The 22231-nt window shown below is 53.1% G+C and overlaps 3 protein-coding genes across 3 annotated transcripts; 2 read left to right on the top strand and 1 right to left on the bottom strand.

Annotated features, from left to right (window-relative positions):
• The first annotated feature begins 13486 nt into the window (after positions 1-13486).
• l(2)34Fd (nucleolar protein 10 lethal (2) 34Fd) lies at positions 13487-15698 on the top strand. The gene has a single exon (XM_003743595.2). It carries the CDS (start codon positions 13687-13689, stop codon positions 15685-15687), a length of 2001 nt encoding a protein of 666 aa, XP_003743643.1. The 5' UTR covers positions 13487-13686; the 3' UTR covers positions 15688-15698.
• A 93-nt stretch (positions 15699-15791) lies between these two features.
• Positions 15792-17674, bottom strand: LOC100907516 (S-formylglutathione hydrolase). The gene is made up of 6 exons (XM_018639629.1): positions 17572-17674; positions 17230-17412; positions 16865-16988; positions 16617-16750; positions 16318-16510; positions 15792-16151 (listed from the first exon to the last, which is right to left on the bottom strand). Exons 2-6 carry the CDS (start codon positions 17353-17355, stop codon positions 15892-15894), a joined length of 837 nt encoding a protein of 278 aa, XP_018495145.1. The 5' UTR covers positions 17356-17412; positions 17572-17674; the 3' UTR covers positions 15792-15891.
• A 2871-nt stretch (positions 17675-20545) lies between these two features.
• LOC100902312 (alpha-tocopherol transfer protein-like) lies at positions 20546-21990 on the top strand. Its single transcript, XM_003743594.2, has 5 exons — positions 20546-20652; positions 20750-21007; positions 21250-21433; positions 21558-21677; positions 21784-21990. Exons 1-5 carry the CDS (start codon positions 20546-20548, stop codon positions 21988-21990), a joined length of 876 nt encoding a protein of 291 aa, XP_003743642.1.
• The last annotated feature ends 241 nt before the right edge of the window (positions 21991-22231 follow it).

Here is a 22231-nt window from a genome sequence, read left to right as displayed (position 1 = left end):
AATCTTAGGGGGGGGGGGCATCATATAGACGTCCCGGCACGGGATTTCGGGAATCCGCCCCGGGCATCATCGAGGCACGCTACGCCACTGCGCGGAAGAATGTGGGGAGATCCTCCGAGAGGCGCTCTCGATTACGAGAGCACGAGAGGAGTACCTATCTACCTCCAGAGGAACAGGACGGGACAACTTGAGAGATAATTTGAGAGATGGGGCCGGAGAAATTCAGGTCGGTGTCTGAATGTGGACAGCTAGGGGTGTGAGTGGAATCTCTGCTGCAGGTGTCTCGTCTAATCCGGGCATTAGGTGGGAATTACCGAGCGAAAGGAGCAGATATGCAAACAGTCTAATTAACATACATTGCTTCAGGGCCTTGGAGCCAACTCGGTCTCGACCAGCGGCAAATAAACTGACTGACTGCGAGGAGACTGAGCGATACCGGGAGTCAGACAGGCCGATTCGAGGCAAGTCCAGCGATTATCTCACCAGCCCACCGACCTACCTACCGACCGATCGACAGACTGCGACGCGAGGTGGTCTTGGAGGGTGTTCATCCCTCATCATCGTACGATACCCGAGGCCGGCCGGGATCTCACCTGGAAAAAGTGGATTATCCTGCGCTCAGAGCGATTCTCCCCTGTTTCCATAGATTATAAACTTTTTTCCGAACGCTCCTGTTGGAGGCACTGAAGACATAATAACGGCAATACCAGTCGCTCCTGGAGGAGTTCCGCGGACCCAGCCGCTGGAATGAGTCGATACCGCGAACATGTAGAGGATCTCACTCAGTGCCACGACCCTCGGATGGCGGGCTGTAAAGAAAAAGTCTAGACAACACACCCTTTGGGTGCCTCCGGAACGAAGCAGGGGATGAAACGGGAGATAACCGTGGGAGAAGCGAGAAAAAGGAGACGGGGCATACGACCACGACATACTATATGACAGCAGACGACGTGACAAGAAGCACAAGTTTCAATGAGATTGGCGGGCAAGTGCGATTTTCAAAACGTCATTTTCCTCGCCGGCTCACTCGAGGTCGTCCCACGTCCCTTCTGCCTATTTGTCCTTTGTTTGACTTTGGCAGGCCGGCTTCCCGAGCGGCCGACCGACCGACTGCCCAGTCGAGCTATGCGCCACCGCATCGTTCCGCGTTCGAATTACCGCTCCCGCTCCTTCACCTATCCGTCGAGATTGTTTGATCGAACTCTTCCCTGGACAGTTTGTTCATTCAGCGAACGCTCTATCGAACGGGCGGGCACGCAGGCCGCCAGCAGTCAGACGACGGCCCGTAAATATATCATCGCTTGGTCGACCGAAGAGCCTTCGGCTTTTACAGCCCTCTCGATTCCGTTAAAAAAAGGAAGACCGCCATAGCTCGCTCCTCCTTTCCCCGAATCGTTCTCTGTTCTCCGAAGGTCCCCCAGCTCACGTCGCCGTCGTCTATGGACTCGCTCTTTTATTTTTCTTTCCTTTGAACAAAATCCCCAGGGCTGTCCAGCAGCAATCGCTATGGGGAAACCTATCGACCGATTGCGGCTCGTCGGAAAGGAGGACGTGTAGGTACAACACCACTTTCTAAATTCATAGGTTCTTGCACAGCGATTGAATACGACGCTCGTTCGACCCGGAGCCGATAAAAAGTTCTATCCCAACGGGTACTGCCCTGACTTAGAGGTCGGAAAGCATTCCGGACATGCTTCCTCCACCCAAGCTATCTGAGGGAGCTCGAAATCGGCGAGCAGAGTATATAACATGAATTCTCGGATCGTTCGGACTCGGATTCCAGTGTCGATCATTCTCGGAGTGAGTGAGAGAGCTCCGCGGGAATCGTTACTATCCGAAACTCCTGCTGATAACGAGCATAAGTTATTTTGTGACGAATGAGTCGTTCATCACAATCTACTTCTAGTAGGATAACGGTGCGCGAGGGACACTGCGAGAGGAGGGGGTGAAGAGATACGCTATGGCTGAATGCTCCGCATGGACGTGGCGTTGGCGTGCAGACGGTTTCCGTCGCTCGTGGTGGCGGAATGACGCTACTTTCCGCGAACCGCTGCGGTCGTTGACGCTAAGGATGTCTTCGCTGATGTATTCAGAGTTGCTGTTGCGGTTTCGCTCTGCGTTACTGTAGCGACCCATCGTTTCAGCCGAATGTACACAATAAGGACGAATTATGTGGTCGGACGAATGTCACCTTCAACTGGTGGCTGAAACTGCTCGCCCTCGTCGCTCCTCAGAAGGTTGGGAGTTCCCTCGTAGCCCACTTCTAAATATCCAGACAGAAATTATTCACGAGCGCTCATGAATAATTCGCTGTCTTCTCCGGCTGAGGTGTGGCTGTCCAGCAGTTCGAGGGATCTTTGTCCACCCATCCATTCACTATTAGTTTATATCAACTGATTAACTGATCACTCGCCGCACGAATTATTCTCTGGGCTTCGACAACCTACTAATGACTGAGCTCACTATTCACGAGCGGGGTGGCCTGGTACCGATGCGCAAGGACAGAAAACGCACGGGAATCATGGAATCGATCCGGGACGATCGTAAGGGCGAACGTTGTCCCTCCGCTCATGCACGTGTTCTTCTCACGGCATGGCATGTCGGTCTTGAACATGATTTCTAGCCCTGGGAGACAATACAACGGAAGCTCCGAACTAGGAACGAAGCTGTCCGTGGTTCGAATGTGATTTTTATCATCCACGCGGTCAGCCGCTCCCTGTTTTCCCGCGAGCCGCTTGAACCGCTCGCTCAGAGCCCGACTCGCGAGCACGGAAATTGAGTTGAATGTTCTCTGTAATCATATTGCTAGATCGAGACGTTGCCCTCAAACGATTTCGGAGCTTGGAATTCAAACTCAATTAGCGCCGCCGGGGCGTAACTACGCTCGTTCGAGTCAAGATTGAAAAGTTGTTCCGAGAAACTTCTCCGAACATTTTTCGAGACAAAAGTACTCCGTAGGCGGCGCGGTGGCGGCGTTGCCGGGCGGAGGTCGAGCCTTCGGCCGGTGCTCGTTGGATTCCCATTGGCAGGCTCAGCGACAAAGGGAAAAACTCACTCGGTATCTAACACGGTGAATCGTGAGTGGCGGAGCAACTCGCTCGCCAGTTCGGCTCACGGTCACGTGAAGTTCCCCTTTCTCTCAATTTGGGGCTTTCTCTTGTTACGGCTCCTATTCTCGAGCTTTTTAATTGCGGAACTTCGATCCGGGACGCTCTAATCAGCGTGCGGTTGCTGACGAGGGCACGGCGATTCCCTGCGACAACGGTCGAGAATGCGTAATGCGGATTTCTGAAGAGCTTGCAAGCCTCTCCCACGGAGAACACCCGGCGTGAGATCGGAGAAGGGGTCGTTAGAAGCTTCAACGAGATCGCTGACTGCCGTGCCTTTTCCAACTTCGCTCCTTATCTTCCTCCGCTTGTTCTAGTTCAACCGTTCCGTTTCTTTCTCGGCACGATCCCCAGCCCGGGCTCCCTCCTCGCCCTCCAGTAGCCGTTGTCGTCGACATCTGACCCCTGTGAGTGGTCCGCGAGGAACGCCGACTGGTTGATTGCCTACGTGGGAAACGTCCGAAAGACCTCCGGGAACCGTTTCCGGAAGTTCCTGCGCATCGAATGTTCGGCCATTTTTCGTCTATCGCAATTTATCTTGAACGCCACAGTCGGGCTCACTATCAGAGCTCCCCAACGACGGTCGCGATGGCAGCGGCTCAGTGCGGTGATCCCTCTAGAGCCGAAATGTGCGATTCCGCATCGAATAACCAGACCATCCAAGAAGGGAATGATCGCGGTCCGGATGAGGACGCAGAGCACGTGACAGAAAAGAGCGGACAGCTTCTGCTGGGACTTTCGGGACTTTAGACAAGGGTTGAGTTCATATCGGAAATTCTGGACAAGGTTCCTCCCTGTTAGCAGACGTCGGAGTTCGATCATCATAGCCGCTAAACTACGGTGGGAAAATTCAGCTCCCGCGACTCTGCGCTCCGTTCCAGAGCATCAGGCTCTCCCGGCCGGTAGGATACTATCCTGAAAATGAATAAATACACAGCACCGATCTGGAAGTATCGGGAGTGGGAACATGGCTTAGTTCTTGACGTCAAGTGTTCGAGGCAGATAAGGTGAAACTAAGGTCAATATCCGTTAACACGCTGGTGTTTTTTTTTTGTGTTCCAATCCATTCCAATCTGTTCTAGTTGATGAAACGAGGGCAGAGCGAGGTCCATCAGTGAATACTCCGCGGTCCCTCCCGTTATCTCCTCTTGGGCCCGTCCAGTTTTTTCTGCTCGACTCGGTGCGGCTCCAGTCCTACTCGACGTGCCCCACCCCGAGCGTGTTTTCGCAATTGCCCTCGGTCCCATCTTGTCGTCGATGCTCGTTGTCGTTGTGATTGTTGTTTTTGTGACTGTTCGAATTTCCGGTAACACGAATGGATGAATAAATAAATAAATGTATAAAAGACGCTTCTGCGGGAACAACACTCCCTTTTGTTTCGTCCGTTCATTCATCACCGGCTCACTCCTTCATCGAGTCAGCGTCGATGAAATCGCGGCCGAGTTCAGGCTTGCCGTCTCTGCGGCTGACCCCCGAGGTCTGCGCTTCATTAACGAAACGGATGAGAGCCGCTGGGAAGTGGAAAGGCTGTGGAGAGCCTTCCTCTTCTGTCACGGATCCTTAGGGCCCACGCACGGCTCGACGAAGGACTTTTTTCGACCATGCTCGTGAGTACCGCATGAGGAGGGACTTGATCATAAAAGTTAAACTCTTTTGCATAAAAGCATCGTTGCGTTCGCTTTCACCCGCTTTGTCGCTTGCCGGCAAGTCGACTCGACGGGTCCCTTTGCATCGGTTCCTCTCCGCATCCCGTCGTCACAAAAAAAGGAGAGACTTTCAACTAACAGGCAAGTTAACGGCTCAACCAATTCCCCTACCACGGCTGCTGTCGCTGTTCTGCGAGCTAATTCCTTGTCATAAAAAAAGGAACCAAGAGCAAATCCACCCGTCAGACAGGAGAATCCGGGCCCTCTACTTCCGACATCGGTCCGGAAGGTTTCGGTTGCGAATGCACTCTCGGAACAAAGTCGAAGTTGTCTGACTGCCTCTTTGTAGCGAACAGAAATCAGGGAGCCGATCCAGCCTGTCAGGCAATGAGTTCGGAATCGAACAATCCGTCCGCCCCCAGCCTCATTCCCCACAGGAAATCTTAAGGAAAATCCATGATCTCCGTACACGAGCTCGGTCAGAGGATGATTTCTTGGACGATTCGATGCGTCGCGTCGTATTTCTGTGAGAGGAACTGACAATCGAGATCGTCACAGGATCTGCAAAAGCTGGATTCGACGATAAATTCCGTGATAGGCTCGAATTCTCGACCAGACCGATGGCGGTGTGAATTAGGCGAGGACCGCACATCAATTTTCGAAAGTTGGAAGATGATGACCCGGTTTTGCAGGCCAGGACCTGCTGCCGCTTCTGCAGAGTCGCGACTTCGAGCGATAGTCGTTCCAAATGAGCGCCTAAATGAATAGATGGACAAATTGAGATTCATGCCGTTCACAAGCGGGAGAGGCCATGCACCCCACTCATGATTGCGAGAGATACCGCACAAAGTGGTCCACCACGGGAATAGAGCTTTGAAAGGGTGGATACTAGCAGTCGCAGATCGTTACCGTACGAATGGGATTCCTTGAGAGACTAGCGTCTAGGAAAAATAAACTCGCTCCACGGAGCGGCAAGAAGCACGGAACGAGAGAGGGCGAGCGACTGGAGCCGACTGAAAGAGATGGGAATTTACATGTCAAAGCAATGCAGAGACAAAGCGGACGCTGACTTCCGACCGCCATGCCATGACCGACGCGGTCGTCGTCGCGCTCCCGAGACCACCATCGGGGGCTTACCACGCGATATTCGGGCCTCTAACTACGGAATCACTGATTGCTCGGAATATTGGGCTACGAGACGCACGCTGACTGAGTATCGCGAGCGTCCGCTCCGCAGCCATTCGTTTTAACGCGTCTGGTTCCTGTTTCCATTCGCTTCCAGCGATGATTGCTCTCTTATCGCGTCCCGACCCATACTGCCGCAATTTGACGTACACCAATTGAAGTCGAGACGTTGAAGATGATCGTCGCCGTCGTTGTCGCCGACGACTACGTGTACGGGCACCCGGAACAGCTCAGTGACGTCGACTCGAACGTTGTCGTCGTCACTGCTTAGCATCGTTGTCGACGAGGCTGTGCTGAGCCAGCTCTGCCCGAATCAGCCATTTCCTGTACGATGTCTGTGGAGTCGGTGCCCACGTCCGGATTGCCTGTTTGCGGGACCTTTGGTCGCTCTCGGTCGGTGGGGGCTTTCTTCGTATCCGAGGGGGGCCATTCGCGTGGCGAGTTCGCCTCCGCTCATGCTATGATCGTGGTTCGTCGCGTGTTATCTATCTATTTCGTCTGTTTGTGTCTTGCTCGCTCGCAATAACTACGTGAAACTCTAGATCCGACCAGGCTATTCCGGGAAGAGCAGGCTCCGGCTTTCTCCGAAGCCTTGACATAATAATTATGACTTCTCGAAAATAGGAGCTCTTCCGGCGTCGTTGAACAACGCACAAGATTCCTCCTGCCCACCACCCCTCTGTGGATTCCTCGGCGCTCCTCCTGAAGTTTAAGTTCGGGCATCTCCCTGTACGGACTGATAAACGGGGCTTGCGTCGGTGAAGAACTTCAACGACAATTTAGACGATCGGCAGACATCGTTGAGGACCGCCTCGGATTGGCTCACAGACGGCTGGGGGTAATTTAGCTTTTGGCCGCGGGGACCGCATCGTTCCGAATAGAACAAATCCAGGAAACCGCTCCGTGAACATGGTCTCATTGTACGCGTAGCGCTCGGGATCCTTTCCCTTTAAGGGCTTTTCTTCTTCGGGAAAAATCGAAATCGGGCTAAAAATCGCAAGCATCGTGAATCGTGATCTCCTCGTCGGGACCTTCAATCCTAGGCTCGGGAAAGTTAATTTTGTGACGTCGACAGACGACATATATTCCGCTGCTCTGGAAGTTTTTGAACAGCGTCATTCTAGGCCGTGGTCCAGCCGCTGTCATCGGAAGCTGCCTCGACACGAGAGTTTTTAAATTTCCCCTCTCTCACTAGGAAATCCCACAAAAAATCACAACGGGATAATCTCTGTTAGCAAATAGCCGTTTAAGAATTATCCATGAACTCCCTCGTGCACACAGTCGCACGCAGGCGCACGCAGTAAGTGGAGTCTTTTATCATTGACGCGCTCTGAACGGGCCTGTATCGGTCAGATAACGCGGATCATCGCCAGTCTGCAAGCTCGACTGCCAACCGGGCCGACCTGCCCGGTGCACGCCCGCCTGTCCATTCACCCCACCGTCCCGTCTGCCGACTGGAAGCTTCTCGACGAGTCGGTGGTTTTTGTAGCTTGTCATCTGTTGCCGTGTAGCCGGGCGGCTCAGACCGACTAACGCCGATCCAGGCGAACGGCGGGAAGGCGGCTACGGTAGGTACTCCTCGTCCTCTCGCGATAATGTCCTACCTCTCACGCTTATTCGGCGTCCGGACATCGCGACGACAATGAAGATGATGATCATAATGACGACCATGATGTCGTCGATGACGACGATGCTGTTGACGCTAAGAGAGCCCTCGGTCTTTGAGCCTCACGATCCTCGAGCGTCCTGATAGATTCACCGCTAAACACTTCTGACCGTCTGCGAGCGTCGGTCCTGCGGCCATGCTCCCCTGATCGGGGGCTTCGAGGAGCTCCGATGATATGTCAACCTGTCGTTGCTTGACCGCTCACTGACAGCCACCTTGCCGACCATGTCTGCCTGTCCGCTCCTGTGATGCATGGCTTGGCAAGGCAATATCAATGTGTTTTTTTCCATTATCAAATTCCAATATTTATCTAGCGGAAAAAGGAGATGGAGCCGGAGCTGAAGGAGACAAGGGTTACAAAAAAGCAGTTTTTCGCTGACAGGGACATCGAGCTGACGCTGCTACAACCGCGGCTGCTGGCGGAGGTTCAGGAGAGCTAGCTTGCGGCGCGCGTTTTCCCCACCCGTAGACGACGAGCGAGGACAGTGTTTGCTCGGTTCGCCACCCGGCCGATTAGTTTTCGACTCACGCGATATTCGCCCGCTTTTAAGGTTTCCTACCCACGTGCGAAACGGATTTCCGAAACCATCGAACGGGTCGGAACACCGATGAGAGCATAAGCCTCTCCGGAAGGATTCTGAGACGGAAGACCCATGAGGGTCCTCCATGAGGAGATCGGATACTTCATCGGAGCCTTGGGAAACGATTCCGGAACGCAGGCCCAGCCGGAGCTTGCGGGACCCCGCGTAGAACTTCTCAGCAACAACAATGGCGGCGGCGGCGGCGGCAGCAGCAGCAGGTTATCAAGCCGTCAAAAATGTTGGCCGTTCTCATTCCACTGGGCCTGAATAAAAAAACTTGTCTATCTCCATCCCTCGTGCGTCGTTTCTCAATTTGACGAACGTTCAACAGTGGTCGCTCGGATCGCAGCTTGCCAGCCGTCGCTTCTGTGCCTTCAAGGAGATGATTGATGAAACAATCAGATCGGCTTGATTGTTGGAGAGCGGAACCTTCTCTGTCGCAACGCGGAGAATCCCGCAAGTTCCGAGCGGGAGCAATGAGCAAACAGTCGGGGGACGCAACAGCTCCCTTCAGCGCGATGCCACTATAAATACGAAATCACTGTTTGAGTGAGCAAGTGAGCGAGTGAGACCTGCCGATTTCGAGGAGGATCGGACTGAGAGGAGGGAACTCGTAAGGATCGTTCCGAGGGCAGTAATGTAGGCGAGGAAAACTAACGGAGGACGGGTACGTGTGAAGGGATTGGAGAAGGGCAGCGTTAACAACCGAGCACGCACCTGCCGACGTGAGGTATGAATTAGGGAGAACGCGGAGCTCTACGCCTAACGGGACTCGTCTGTACACACACATTGCAGCGAATCGGAGCTCCGGGAGCTAGCTCGTGCAAACCGAGAGAGGGATTTCGTCTGACTCCGCCAATTATTTCGTCTCCGAATCCGGTCCCATCCCATGAGAATCTGACCGAGGGTAATCTATTGGATTTCGACGATTATTGAATTCCTACACACCCAGAATACATGGTCATCTCGGTAGGCGCGTAAGAATCCACAAGACCGGCGGCGGAGTTCGTCGTCGGAGGGCAAAAGTTCTAGAGAGCACGAATCTCCGTAGAGTACTAAGGAGGCTTTGACGTGCGACATCGAGGCGATAACGAAGAGGCGGCCAGACTTGTCGGGACGCTTGCTTGTTACTCTCGGAAGGCGGGCATCTCCGGCGGTCTAACGTGATTATGCCGCGGCTCAGCAGCGGCCGTCGCCACCGCCGCCGTCGACTGCACATCTAATAAGTGTCGACTACCAATCCTTATTTATTCGTTGGACGATACGGACCTATCCGACTCGAGTCCCTTAGCTCGCCGGGTAGTATTCTGCCAACAGCGCTCCTCGACTTGTTGCAACAACAGTTCCGTCCACGGCGACACGACTAAATACATAGCGGTTGCTTGAATTCTCGTCAACGGTCGTCGGTGTACGATTTTACGAGGAATATGTTCGCCTCTATTTCGGAAACAGGTCGCGGCGGTCTTTCGTCAATACACTCGGGATGCGATGCAAATTCTCTCGACCTGCGGCGAGCAAACAAACTCGAGCCGTAAACTGCGATGGAGCGCGCGCGGGACAAACCCAACAACCTCGACCACTATCGCCACGAGTCGTGGTCGGTCGACGAACGAAAAAGCGACCGACCGACCGACGCCAGCTGTGAAACGGGGCTTATGCTGCGTATATCTGTCTGTCGAGGGGAACACAAGCCGCTCTCTCGTCGGTTCTTCGGCGACCGCTCGTCGGCCGACCGGCCGGCCCCGTTGCTGTGTCCGGCCGACACCTCGAAACCGCGTCGGTGACTACCCGCCATCACCACCCCCACCACCACCGACCGCGTACAACGTATTGACTATAAATAGCGACTCATTCTCTCTGCTCAAGTCGAGCGAACCTTGTAAACATCGCTCCGAAGAGTGAAGTCGACTCACGACGGCTCCACGAGGCCCACGACCTCATCATCGAGGTCCTCCTGTGCGTGGAACATACCCACATGGACTCTTTCAAAGTTTGCCTCGTGGGATTCGAGAGCACGCGGTCATCTAGCCGTACGCGTGTCTGGGAGACGGATGAGCGAACGAGCTATTGGCCGGTCGGCGTAGCGGTCGTACGATCGTCGTAGCGGTTGCTCGATCGTCGTCTCGCCGCCGCAACGAAATATCAGGATAGGGGAGATGCAAAAAAAAGTCTCGGCTCCTATTCGCGTGCAAACGACACTGGAATTAAGTTGCACCATTATTTAATATGAAACGAGTCAATAAAGCCGCCGGGGGGCGGCGACACGATGCCGCGACCCTTGGCGAGGGAGTCTGCACGGAGTCGGGCGGACAGAGCTCCGCCATGAAGGAGTTGCGGGGGGACCGACAGCGAGCAGGCAGTCGGGCCGGCAGGGCGGCAGACAGGCAGGCAGGACTCAGGGACCAAAGCGGGAGGGGGGTCTTATTTATTAGCAAGTATATGGAAGCCCAGGCAAGTTGCCGAGCGGGCAGGCTTGCTTACTCGATGGCAAGCTGCGCGGTTTGCCTTTGGCGAAACTAACTTCCAATAGCGTCCTCGTGGCAATTAACCAGCCAAGCATCCAGCCCAGCCGATCCTCTAACCCATCCTACAATTAACCAAGCAGCCGAGTGGTAGGCCGGCCGACGAGCAAGCGTTGTGCTAACCGTCTACGCAACACTCCGTTCATCCACAGATCCCTTCCCCGCTCGGAATTTCAAAGGACTTGCGCGAGATATTCCTCCTAATCAGGTCTGACAGCCGGTCCATCAGGCGCTCCCTCGGACCTTCAGGAATCTTCGAGGCACTTGATCTGTGTGAACGATGAGAGGATGACGGCTGAAAACAAGGCAAGGAATAACGTCGTCTCTAGCTAGTCGTCTCCTTGTCCGCCTGGGTGGGCAAAGCAGGCGGGCGCTGGGTGAATGTTTGGTCGCTCGAATGGTCGTTGACAAGCAATCAGTAGGCAGACCCCCGCTGCTCTTGTGTCGGCTGGGAACGGGGCCCCACGCAGAAACCCACGCGGAACAGAGAGCGTGCGAACGGCGCGTGTGTGTGCATGCTTGCACATCCCACCCTTACGCTGCAGCGGTGCCGGTAGCTCCTTAGGCGCTGAGCGGAGAGGCTACGTATCAGTGAACGTATCAGCGGCAAGTCAGTCGAGCAGAATTTCAATCAGGATTCCTTGGTCACGCGGACCAACAAATTAGCCCGCAAACCCATCTACCGGCATCATCCTTCCAGGTGAGAGATCTGTACATCGGCTCGGTCGATCCTCCATTCGCTTCTCCGATTCAGCTCTGCTGGATGAGCTCGCCTCAGTCAGTTACTATGATAACTAGCTCCCGCTGAAGACCGGGCTCTCGGGCAGCGGCGCAAAACCAACGGTTGTTCTGGTGAATAATTGATACACTTAGGGTCTATCAGACAGGATAATCATACTTTCTCGGTCGAATGGGGATCGTATTTCACCTTTCTCGAATGGGCAGCGAAGCCTACACAAAAAATCGAAGGTGGACTGGGCTCTGAGTTGCGCTTTCGACCTTTTTCCTCCGGCGTATCCAGAATCGAGACTTCGCGATTTTCCGTTGCACTTGTCTCCAGGGGTACTCCAATCGAGGAGAGAGGGAAAATCGTGGACCGCCGGTATCCAAAGAAGCTCTACGATCCCCGGAGCCGTACGAAATCATCTCACCGAAAGTATTCGGAGCCTGACGCTCATCGCAGCCCGAAACGTTGAACTCGTTCCGTTCTCCACCCTCGACGAGATGGAAATAAGGAAACAGTCGAACACCTGCTGAGAGATACGATTCATTTCCCCGGGAGCCTTCTCCGCTAGCGTAGCTGGCGTCGGAGCGTTCCGCACAGAGAAGGCGAAAATTGCTCAGAATTGATTTTCTGATAGGAGGGCTTCCTTTTTTCCGCGTGTGTGTTCATTGAGCGACGACGAGACGAAACCGACAACCGCGGAACAGGAACGACGAACGGGAAGACCTGGAAAGCAGATAAGCGAGAAGGGAGAGGAACGAAATTCGCTCCGAAAAAGCAACCCCATTCCCGGAGAAGACGCTCGGTATCTACGGAAGGGAGCCAGAGGAAATAATCGCTACATCCCTCCTCACACCTCGAACTCGGTCGAACGATCCGATGCTCCGATCACTGCAGACGGCAGGGCTGAACTTCGCTGTCGATTGTTCGACGATGACGTTTCTGAAGATAGCGAGCCCCGTGTCTCGCGCGACTCGTTCCTGAACTGCACTCCGAATCTGCGACACGTAATGCAGTGCCGATGAGTTTCCCGAATTCACCTAAAGTGGAGCAAATCACATCCGAAGAACATATTGAGCTCGTTGTTCAATCGTTGTCGTGGCTTTCTTCTCCTCCGGGTCTCCTAGCAGCTGTGTTCCGCTGTCTCGCACCGTGTGCACCCTTCCCTCGGAAAAAATCGGATGTCCTTCGATGCCTTCGTGGATGATTATTATCAGGAGATTCTTTGCGAGCAGCGTTGCTCCGAAGCGTTGAATATCTTCGGGACACTGGACACACGGCAATTTCTCATTCTGGCCCGAGTGGTCATCGCAAAGGATCTCGCGGACGACCTCTTCGAGGAAACAGTGACTTCCCAGGCAGAGAAGTGTGGAGCCCCGGACCCTGCCCGGGACCCCCCGATCGTCTCTACTTACTATTCCTCCTGCGCTTCTCCTCCTCACTCGTCGAACTCCGTTGCTGAACTTTTCCAGCTCCACGGTATCGAGAGAGAATTTTGTGATGCTGGGATGTTCTTCCGAGAACAGAGCGATTATCGATAGCGGAATCCCCTTCTGTAGCGAGCTTCGGACTGGGTAAGCGACACCGACCGAGAGGCAATGCTTCCGTACAATCGGTCGCTGCTTTCCACAGGGAGATCGCTGGGGACAGCCTGGTCTCTCGAGTGATGCAGCATGCTCGAGGCAATCGAGTCCATTCAGCTTCCATGCGAATGCTCGTGATCGTTTCAGGTCCTGAAGGCGCAAGAGAGAAAGGGATGATTCTTATCGCCTGTTTCCTCATCAATCACTGATAGCAGCTTGTGGGAGTCAGACAGCTTCCATGATCTCCCAGGGAGATTTTTCACCGCCCTTGTGCCCTTGGACCAAAATCAAATTCTCTCATTCAAGGGCCCTCTCCCCTAGAATCGATTTCAACAAGTACCGAAACGCTCGATTGATGAGGATCGCTCGTGCAACGGTATGCGTCGGTCGCCGAGGAGCTCATCCCGAGCGGAATGCGTTCATTCGACGTGTTTACTAAACCCGGTCCACAACACGTGCCGCTCTCATCTCTCCCCGTCGCAAGTCGTTGTTCTACTTATCTGCAGCGATGATCGAGAACACAGTCGATGTAATGCTCGATTTGTCGAATGTTCTATTGGGTAGCTCCTGTGAGTGATTCTCGGGAAGTGTCGCCGTATCCTCGAAGACATCGTGAGCTTCGTCTTGAAGTGCGATACTGCCCGCCCGTGAAGGGCTCCGCAATAGCAGAAAATGGAGGTCTGTACGATGAACGATGTGAAAATTTACAATCTAGCGGCGGGCAAGAGCCTCCCGGATTGGTTGTCGGACCGGAAGAAAAGAGCTCTGGTCCGGAAAGACTCCAAGGTCCGTCATCGTATCGAGCTTATCCAAGAGTTCGAAATGCCCACGGTGACGACCCACTTGCGCGTAACTCCGGACCAGCAACACATACTCGCCTGCGGCGTGTATAAACCTCGAATACGATGTTATGAAGTTTCGCAGTTGAGCATGAAGTTCGAGCGGTGTCTGGATTATGAAGTCGTGTCGATGGCTTGTCTCGCGGACGACTACTCGAAAATGGTTTTCCTGAGCACGGACCGCTACGTCGAGTTCCATGCGCGGTACGGCAGATACCACCGAATCAGAATTCCTCGGAGTGGAAGGGACATGAAGTATATGCAATGCTCGGCCGAGCTTTTGTTCGCCGGCGATGGGCCGGACGTCTATCGGCTGAACCTGGAGCAGGGGCAATTCCTGAAATCATTCGAGTCGCAAGCAGTATCAGTGAACTGTGTACAATTCAACGAGGACCATAACCTGATCCTGATGGGCACGTCCGATGGGACGGTCGAGGCCTGGGATCCGAGATGTCAGGCTAGAGTTGCGAGCCTACCGGCGACACTCGAAGCTTTCTCAGAAGAGATGAAAGCGATTCCCGGAGTATCTGTGATTGCTTTCAAGGATCCCCTCTCTTTCGGCGTTGGCACAACGTCGGGACACGTCCTGCTGTTCGACATACGCGCAGACAAGCCGTATCTGTGTAAAGACCACATGTACTCGATGCCGATCAAAACCCTGGATTTCCACCACGACAACCGAGTCATTTCGGCTGATTCGAAAGCTATAAAAATTTACGGCGAAGACGGGAAAATGTTCACGAGCATCACGACAGCCCACGACATCAACGATGTATGCGTTTTCGGGAAATCTGGACTTATTCTGGTCGCTACCGAATCGCCAAAAATTCAACCTTTTTACATCCCAGCTCTGGGAACAGCTCCGCGGTGGTGCAGCTTCTTGGACAACATCACCGAAGAACTCGAAGAAACGAACCAGGACACGGTTTACGACGATTACAAATTCGTCACAATCAAAGAAGTCGAAGAACTCAATCTGACCAATCTCGTCGGGACGAATATGCTCCGAGCGTACATGCACGGATACTTCATCGACGTCCGACTCTATCACAAAGCGAAGCAACTCAGCCAGCCCTTCGCCTACGAGGAGTATAAGAAGAAGAAGATCAAGGAGAGGTTGAACGCCATGAGGGCAGACAGAGTTCCCGATAAGACGAAGGTGCACCTACCCAAAGTCAACGCTCGGGTTGCGCAACGCCTCATTGAGAGGGAGCAAGAACTGTTGGAGAACGCCGCCAAGGAGAACCGAAGGAAACTGAAGAAATTCGTGAACCCGATGAAAGACTCGAGGTTCTCGGAAATGTTCGAGAATCCTGACTTCGAGGTTGAGGAAGATACCGAGGACTTCAACCGGTTACGCAGCGTCATTGCGACGTTACAGAAGCCGAAAAAGGATTCTTCCGAGAGGGCTGTGGAGGTCGACGCATTCAATCCCGATGACAATGATGGAGGCATCGCGGACAATGACTCCGTCAAGTCAGACATGTCGGCTCTCGACAGCCTCAGTGAAGGTTCCTCCGATGAGGAACTCGACCGTGGGAAGAAAACTCCGAAAGATCCGACGGCTGGTTTCACTCAAAAGTCCGGGAGCGATATCCTTAGAGGTTTCAGGCCCACAACGAAGAAGGTCAGAACTTCGAAGGTCTCTTTGGGTGAACGACTCAAGTCTCGGAGCGGGCTCGTCGAAATGAGTCGAGGCTTCACATCAGGCAATCGCATGATCACCTACGAGAGCAAAAAAGGAAAGAAAGGCAAATCTGATGCTGATCACATGAACGAACGAAGGAAGGTCCGCAGGTCCGCCAAAGGATTGAATATGAAAAAATGTAAATAAAAAAATTATAGGAAATATTGAAACAACGAGTTTTCGATCTCGCCATTGGAATCCATCGCACGATCATTATGGAAGAGCGGAAGTAGGAAATGAATCGTCCCCGTAACATAAGTTCTTTATCGCAGAAGTTTTTAACTGTCACAGCTTCCGATTGAGCCGCATATTTTCCACGAAAGGGGCCCGAGGGTGCTGAGTCTGGGCGATTCACTTGAGCGCTTCGCTGTGCATTCGGATGTGTTCTTCGATGAAGGTCGCGATGAAATAGTAGCTGTGGTCGTATCCCTCATGTTTCCTCAAGTTGACCTTGACTTTGTCGTTAGTCACTCTGTGTAGATTGTCCGGGAGCAAATCGTTCAGGAACTCGTCGTTGAGCCCAACGTCGATCAACGCGGAAATCGGTGGTCCCGCATAGGTTTTCGCGAGGTCCGTCGCGTCATACTCGCTCCATGCTTTCCGGTCGGCACCTTTTGAAAACAAAAAGAAAAATGAGTCACGTTCTTTGAGCTCGTAATGAAGCAGGGGGCGGAGAGTTTTCTTCGGGTCCGAGAATATCTCCAGGAAGCCGCGATTTGGCGGTGATTAAGGACTGTCTTTGGTATCGATCGACAACGTCGACCTGGGAGTTCTCACCCAAGTAAGCAGTGAACGCTTTCTGCCCCCAGCCGCACTCGGTCGGGTTGCAGAGGGGAGCGAAAGCACTGACGGCCCTGTATTTGCCAGGGTTTTTCAGAGAGCAAATCAAGGCGCCGTGTCCTCCCATGGAGTGTCCCATGATGCTGCAACGGCTCGTGTCGACGACTTCCGAGAAATTCGCTTCGATGACCTGAAACCCCGAAGCCTTTTCAGTCATCGGATCAGATTTTGTTCTCGCAGCTGCTTCGACGAATAGGATGCTACCAGGTATTCGAAATGCCTGTGGGCTGCCACACCTGTGGGAGTTCTTTCGTCACGTAGGAATACATTTTGTAGTTTTTAGCCCATGGCTCCTGGGTGGCATCCACGTAGAAACCGGCGCCGGTTCCTAGGTCGTAGCTGTCGTCTTCGCCGGGAACATTGCAATTCCCTGGTGAGAGGATAGTGAAGACTTAAGCCTACATATGTCCCAGCGGGATTGTAGCTCTGGAACTGTTGGCCTTTCGATATGGAAGGTCTCTGGCAGGATTTATCTCATGCTCACGGGGGCTTGTGTCGGGACAGACGATGGCGACTCCATACTTCTGAGCGTGGGCCTGGGCTCCGGATTTCGTGATGAAGTTCTGCTCGGTACACGTCAGACCGGAAAGCCAATAGATGAGAGGTACCTAGGGACGGAATTGCGTAGACACAGCCTGCGGTTAATGTCGTGATAGGGGTTCCGTCGATCGGCAGACGCGGGGGAAATTCAATAAGCATCGTGAGAGTTCGGGCAACCAAGACGCCGACGCCAACGCTTTATTTGGTGAACCGCTCTCAACTGGAGAAGGCCCGGAAGAAGACTTTTGAGTACCATCGAAGAGCTTTGAGGCGAGCGGATGCCTCGAAGAAGGAGTTATGACTACTAACCTTGCCGTCGCATTTTGGGAGGAATATAGCGAATTTCGCCTCTGAGCCCAGGGTAGAAGAGGCATGCTTGAAAACTTTCTGGAAGCCGCCGAAGATTTTGTTGCTGGACACGAGCGTCGCTGCCATGTTGTACCGATCTGGGAGTTCACGAGTTCAATCACGGTTCCTCCCGAGGGCTGTGAGCTAGAATACAGCACGAATTTCGAGGTTGTGTCCGAGTTATCAGGAGCCTTCCGAGATCGAGGCCGATGCAGTCGCTATTAGGCCTCCGCCAGAACAGTTCAAAGAGGGTTTCCACTTGACCGGTTCGTTAAGAATCCTACGGAGGATCGTCACACGGACCTTTAGAAACTGTCTCACCGGATAGTACGCCTCGGCGGAGAAGAAATGTCACCGAAGACAGAATTCGCCGGTCGCGCTATCAGCTGATCGTGCGGATGAACGCATTAAAGCCCGCGAACATGGCGCGGTGGTCAGCGCCGCAGCTGTTCTCGAAATGATGTTAGAATCGATCCTTAAACGGCCATCGTATCCGTCTGACCGCCGATCTTCCGTGAATCTCAGTGCCTCAAGTGAATTATATGGACAGGGGGTTTTCGAGTGAATGATCCTCGTGCATCAGAGCTTTCTGCATTCTACAGGAGTTTCATCATGATGACGTGCATATGAAGATACATATCTTCAGGAGTCAGGAGCAGCTATGATCAATTAGGATCAATATGTGCGTGAGCCACGGAGCGTCGGAACGCCATACTGTTCTCTCGCGTCGGCTTCGAGGGAAATCGAATTCCTAGTCCGGAGGTGAGACGATCGCTTGATCAATAAACAGGCAAGATTTTCCACAGGGCAAAGCGGTCGAATACGGTCACTCTGCCAGATAAAATCTTCTGGAGGAAAGATATCAATTCGGACGAGGATGCTATTTTCTGAGATACAGGAAACTGCTCGTAGCCGTGGAGATGGCTTCCGGAAAGAACGTCATGAAAATAATGGATCATACCTTTGGAATGAGACTCATACAACGTATACTTGCGAGGAAACGTGAAAGTTTCTTCAGAGCCAATTTGGAGCCTGCGCGAATGGCGGGCGATCATCCTTAGTGTCCTCCACGAGACCCGATTACATACACGATCTTCGATTCTCTCGGTCCGAGTCACTCCTTCCGGAAGGAGGATGAATAAAAGATCGGTTGGATACGAAGTCCCGAGCGAATCGCTCTCGGAATTTGATGCCAAGAATATGTGCACATAAGCCGACTCCAATTTCAAAGAATCGAGGGAAAGATAATCCTGGACATTTTTATGGGTGCATTGAGGCGGGCAGGGGCGCAAAGACAGCTCTGACTTATGCTATTCGAGTTGCGAACAACCGCGAGCCTGACCGCTCTCCAAAGCACCGGGGTCGAATCCCCATGATCGATTCACCTTCAGCGCACTAGCATCGAACGACCACCGAGCGACCGACCTGTACCTCGAAATCGCAGATTTCCTCAATTTCCTTATTTACCGAAATTATCGCCATTCTTTCCTGTCAATTTCCCGGCTTGATCTCCGCACAGCAACCCCTTCGAATACTCTACAGTTGTGATGTTTCCTCTGCATCTTCGGTGATGCCGTCTACGCCTCTGGCTTTCGATTCAATTGCTCATATTTAAGAACAAGCACAATGAGCCGGAAAACGGATCGACTGGCCGGGGCTCGATACCCGCCGACCTCTCGTGGGATCCTGGGTCCTGGGCTCAGGGCGAAGCCATCGGACGAAAAAAGGACAGGACGCCCCATCTGTGATTCGATACGGCGGAAGGTGCCGGTAATGGCGTCGTCCGGTCGGATCTCAAGCGAAGGTCCAAAGGGTTCGATAAGGATCTTCCGACTGAGATATCTCATATGCTTAATTTCGAGTGCTCAGCGACATCCCGGTATCCAGGATCCGGGATAATTGTTCGGCGTTCTCTCGGAGTCAAGGTGATGACTGCGGCTACATCAACATGATCACACCGTCGGAAAAAAACCGGCAGGTGGCACGAGACAATCCTGGGCTCTGCGATGCCTCACTCAAGTCGTTCGGCGTCTCTCTCAGTCTCTCGGCGACGGACGCTCTAGGGATGTGGGGGCTGAAGGGGAAAACCGTGAAATCAAATTGGAAGAGCGAATGAATCAGGCAGAGACCAGCGGAGAAGACTCGTCATCGTCTGGCCCTCGACTCTTATGAATAAGGCACAAACTATCAAAAACAAATAGGTATCATTCGAAATATTGATGGAGAGGGTCCGGGTTCCCACCGGCCGCCGCGGCCTCGGATCAGTGCGCTTGAGAGTTAGATACGGATAGGGACAGAGACGACGGCAGACGGAAGGGGGAGCACCTGTCGCACCGGGAATCGAGATCCGTGTTTCGTCATCCCACAGCGAATGAGGAGGATGCCGAGGATTTTCCGCTCGACTGCTCCAATCATTATCAGAGACCGTAGGGGGGGGGAAGTCATAGGCGGAAGGGGAAGCACCCGACTAAACTCGGATGCTTCCCCTGTTTTGCTTTCAATTCATCGCAAATCTTCGCACGACACGGGTGGCGTGGAGCCCATCGACGATAGGGATCGGGAGCGGACACCGACGACAAACGATTCCTGGCGTGCTCGTTCCTTGCTGACCCGCGTGCTGAAGAACTCAGCTGCTCCGGACGAGATATTTGGGCGCCGAGTGAGTCTTGACGGAATCTTTCAAGTTTATAGCTTGCCCCGCTCTGTCGGTCGTGTCATCCTTTCGATGATTCATGAACTGTGAAAGGTGCTCGACGCAAAACACAAGATCCGTGTATTTGCTTCCCGTACGGTGCAAGTGACGGCCTGCGATCGTTTTCTGTCCGCTGGAGGAAAGTTTTCTAAGGTCAAGCCGGGAAGGGGAATTTTTCTGTTGCTCTTCGAGTTCAATGAACCCTTGTAACCGGAATCATTTCTGTTTTCTGTCTGGAGACCTACTGCGGTGGCGGAGCTCGATAAGTAGAGAGGGGAGCTGGATAAGTAGAGAGGGGAAATCGCATGTTCAGTCGTTCCAAAGATGAATCTTCATTTTAGTCGAGCAAACGCCGCGGTTCCGGCGGGAGCACAGACGAGGTGGTCCGCTTAGCGCCGATTGTCTGAAGCTCGCTTTTCCTGCCCACCGCCGGTCAAGTTAGAGGCATCGTAAGAGTTCGCACAGCGATTGGCATTCATGGTGTTGAGAGTTCTGTGATTTCGGGGAGAAGTCGATGAGGAGTTCCAGTGTTATGATCAGTCTATGAGACGCTCATTCGGGCTACGATTAGTCATTCTGTAGGAGATGACAGACCCGGTCGTCTTATCAGACTTCTTGGTTGACACGACAACGTTCACCATCGACCATGAATCAGAAGAAACTCAGGATGCTGTGAGAAAACTCCGGAATAAGTGAGTCTCGATTTATCGCTCCGCCTGAATGCATCTCGGCCGTGATCGTTCGTTTCCAAGGAGCGACGCATTGAACGCTGGATTCATTCCGAAACAGGATGGAGGGCATCATGGAAGGATCTGAAGCTGTCGTTCCGGACAGGGAGCTGGTGAAAACTCTCCGCTACAAGAAATTCGATGTTGACAAGGCCTTCCGGATGGCCGCAATGACGTGCCGCAACGCACTCGCGCAGAATTTAGCGCACATGCCTTTCGGAAAAGGGCCGAAAGACTTTGGATATGTTTACGCCCTCCGTAGCTTCGAGCTTCTCAGACATCGTAATCCGAAGGATGGATCAGCTGTGGTAGTTCTCCGGTAGGTTTCCCTCTCACCGCTCCCGAGTCTTGGTCCCGATTCCGAGGAGCTCGACCGTTTCGATCGGACGCAGATCATCGGCGTTCGTGGGGAGGCGAGAACGATGCTCCATCAGGGCTTTCGAACATCATGTCAGCCTAAAACTCGCAGCTGTGAGCACTCGAGGGCTCAGTATCTGCCGATGGACGAGGCTTCGAAATCTGAAATCACTTCCGATGTGATGATCATGAATTTCCACACAGCGCAGGCGACTGGACCCCCGACAGCGGGGTGAATTACACTCAAGTGCTGCAGGGCTCAACCTACATCGTCGACCACATGCTCGAGGATGATGAGATACAGAAAAATGGAGCGCGAGTCATTCTGGACTACAAAGGACTCCATCTGAGCTGGATACTACAGTTCCTTCCCCCTCATAAAATACCAGTGAGCTCGGAGAGGAAACTATGAACTCGCTATAGAATCTCAAGTTCCCGCGTCTGCTGAATAATTGATGCAATACGGGGCGACCAGCTGTCAAGTTGGCGATAATCTAGGCCGTTCCTTGCAGTCGGTATTGTCGAATCTACAGGGGGGCTGTCCCCTGAAAATCAGAGCCATACACATAGTGAATCAACCAGTGACTTATAACGTGGCTTTCGCCCTGGCAGCGCCCTTCCTCAGCAAGAAGGTAGGTATACCGGAATTCCGCGATTTTCTTTCTGCCGCCGTGATTGACGCAAAGTACTCCTGCGAACGATTCGAATCGAGTGAGGTCAAAAGACTTTACCTTTCAGAACGAGGCGAAAATTCAACTCCATGGATCTCAGATAGAAGCTCTGCACGAGTACATTGACCGCTCTATCCTCCCAAAGGATCTTCTCGGCGAGCAAGAGCCGCATTGCGAATGGTTCTTCCAATCGCTCAACAGTCGACATGATGAGTACGTCGCTCGGAGCGAGCTCGCGAGGAAGGCGAATCGAGCTGCCGGCAATGAGGTTTGAAACAGAGCAATGAGTAGTTCCCCAAAAACTGTACATGATTTACCCGGATGTTTGTTCTGGACAGTGATGTTTAGCATGTATATTTGAGGAAGGATTTAAGCCAAATAAATGAGGCAAGCAGAAGAATTCCCGAAGCCTTGATGCGTTATCCCTCGGGTTGAGCGAGTCCTGAAATGTCATGGCTGTTCTCTGCCTGCTCGTATCTCCTCTATGAGCTGAGCGCGATCCGGAATATCGGGTT

The sequence above is a fragment of the Galendromus occidentalis genome, unplaced genomic scaffold (assembly GCF_000255335.2).
Source record: "Galendromus occidentalis unplaced genomic scaffold, Mocc_1.1 scf7180000077448, whole genome shotgun sequence".
Taxonomy (NCBI): domain Eukaryota; kingdom Metazoa; phylum Arthropoda; class Arachnida; order Mesostigmata; family Phytoseiidae; genus Galendromus; species Galendromus occidentalis.
The sequence above is the reverse complement of the archived record's forward strand: the minus strand, read 5'-3'. Positions and strand labels throughout refer to the sequence as shown.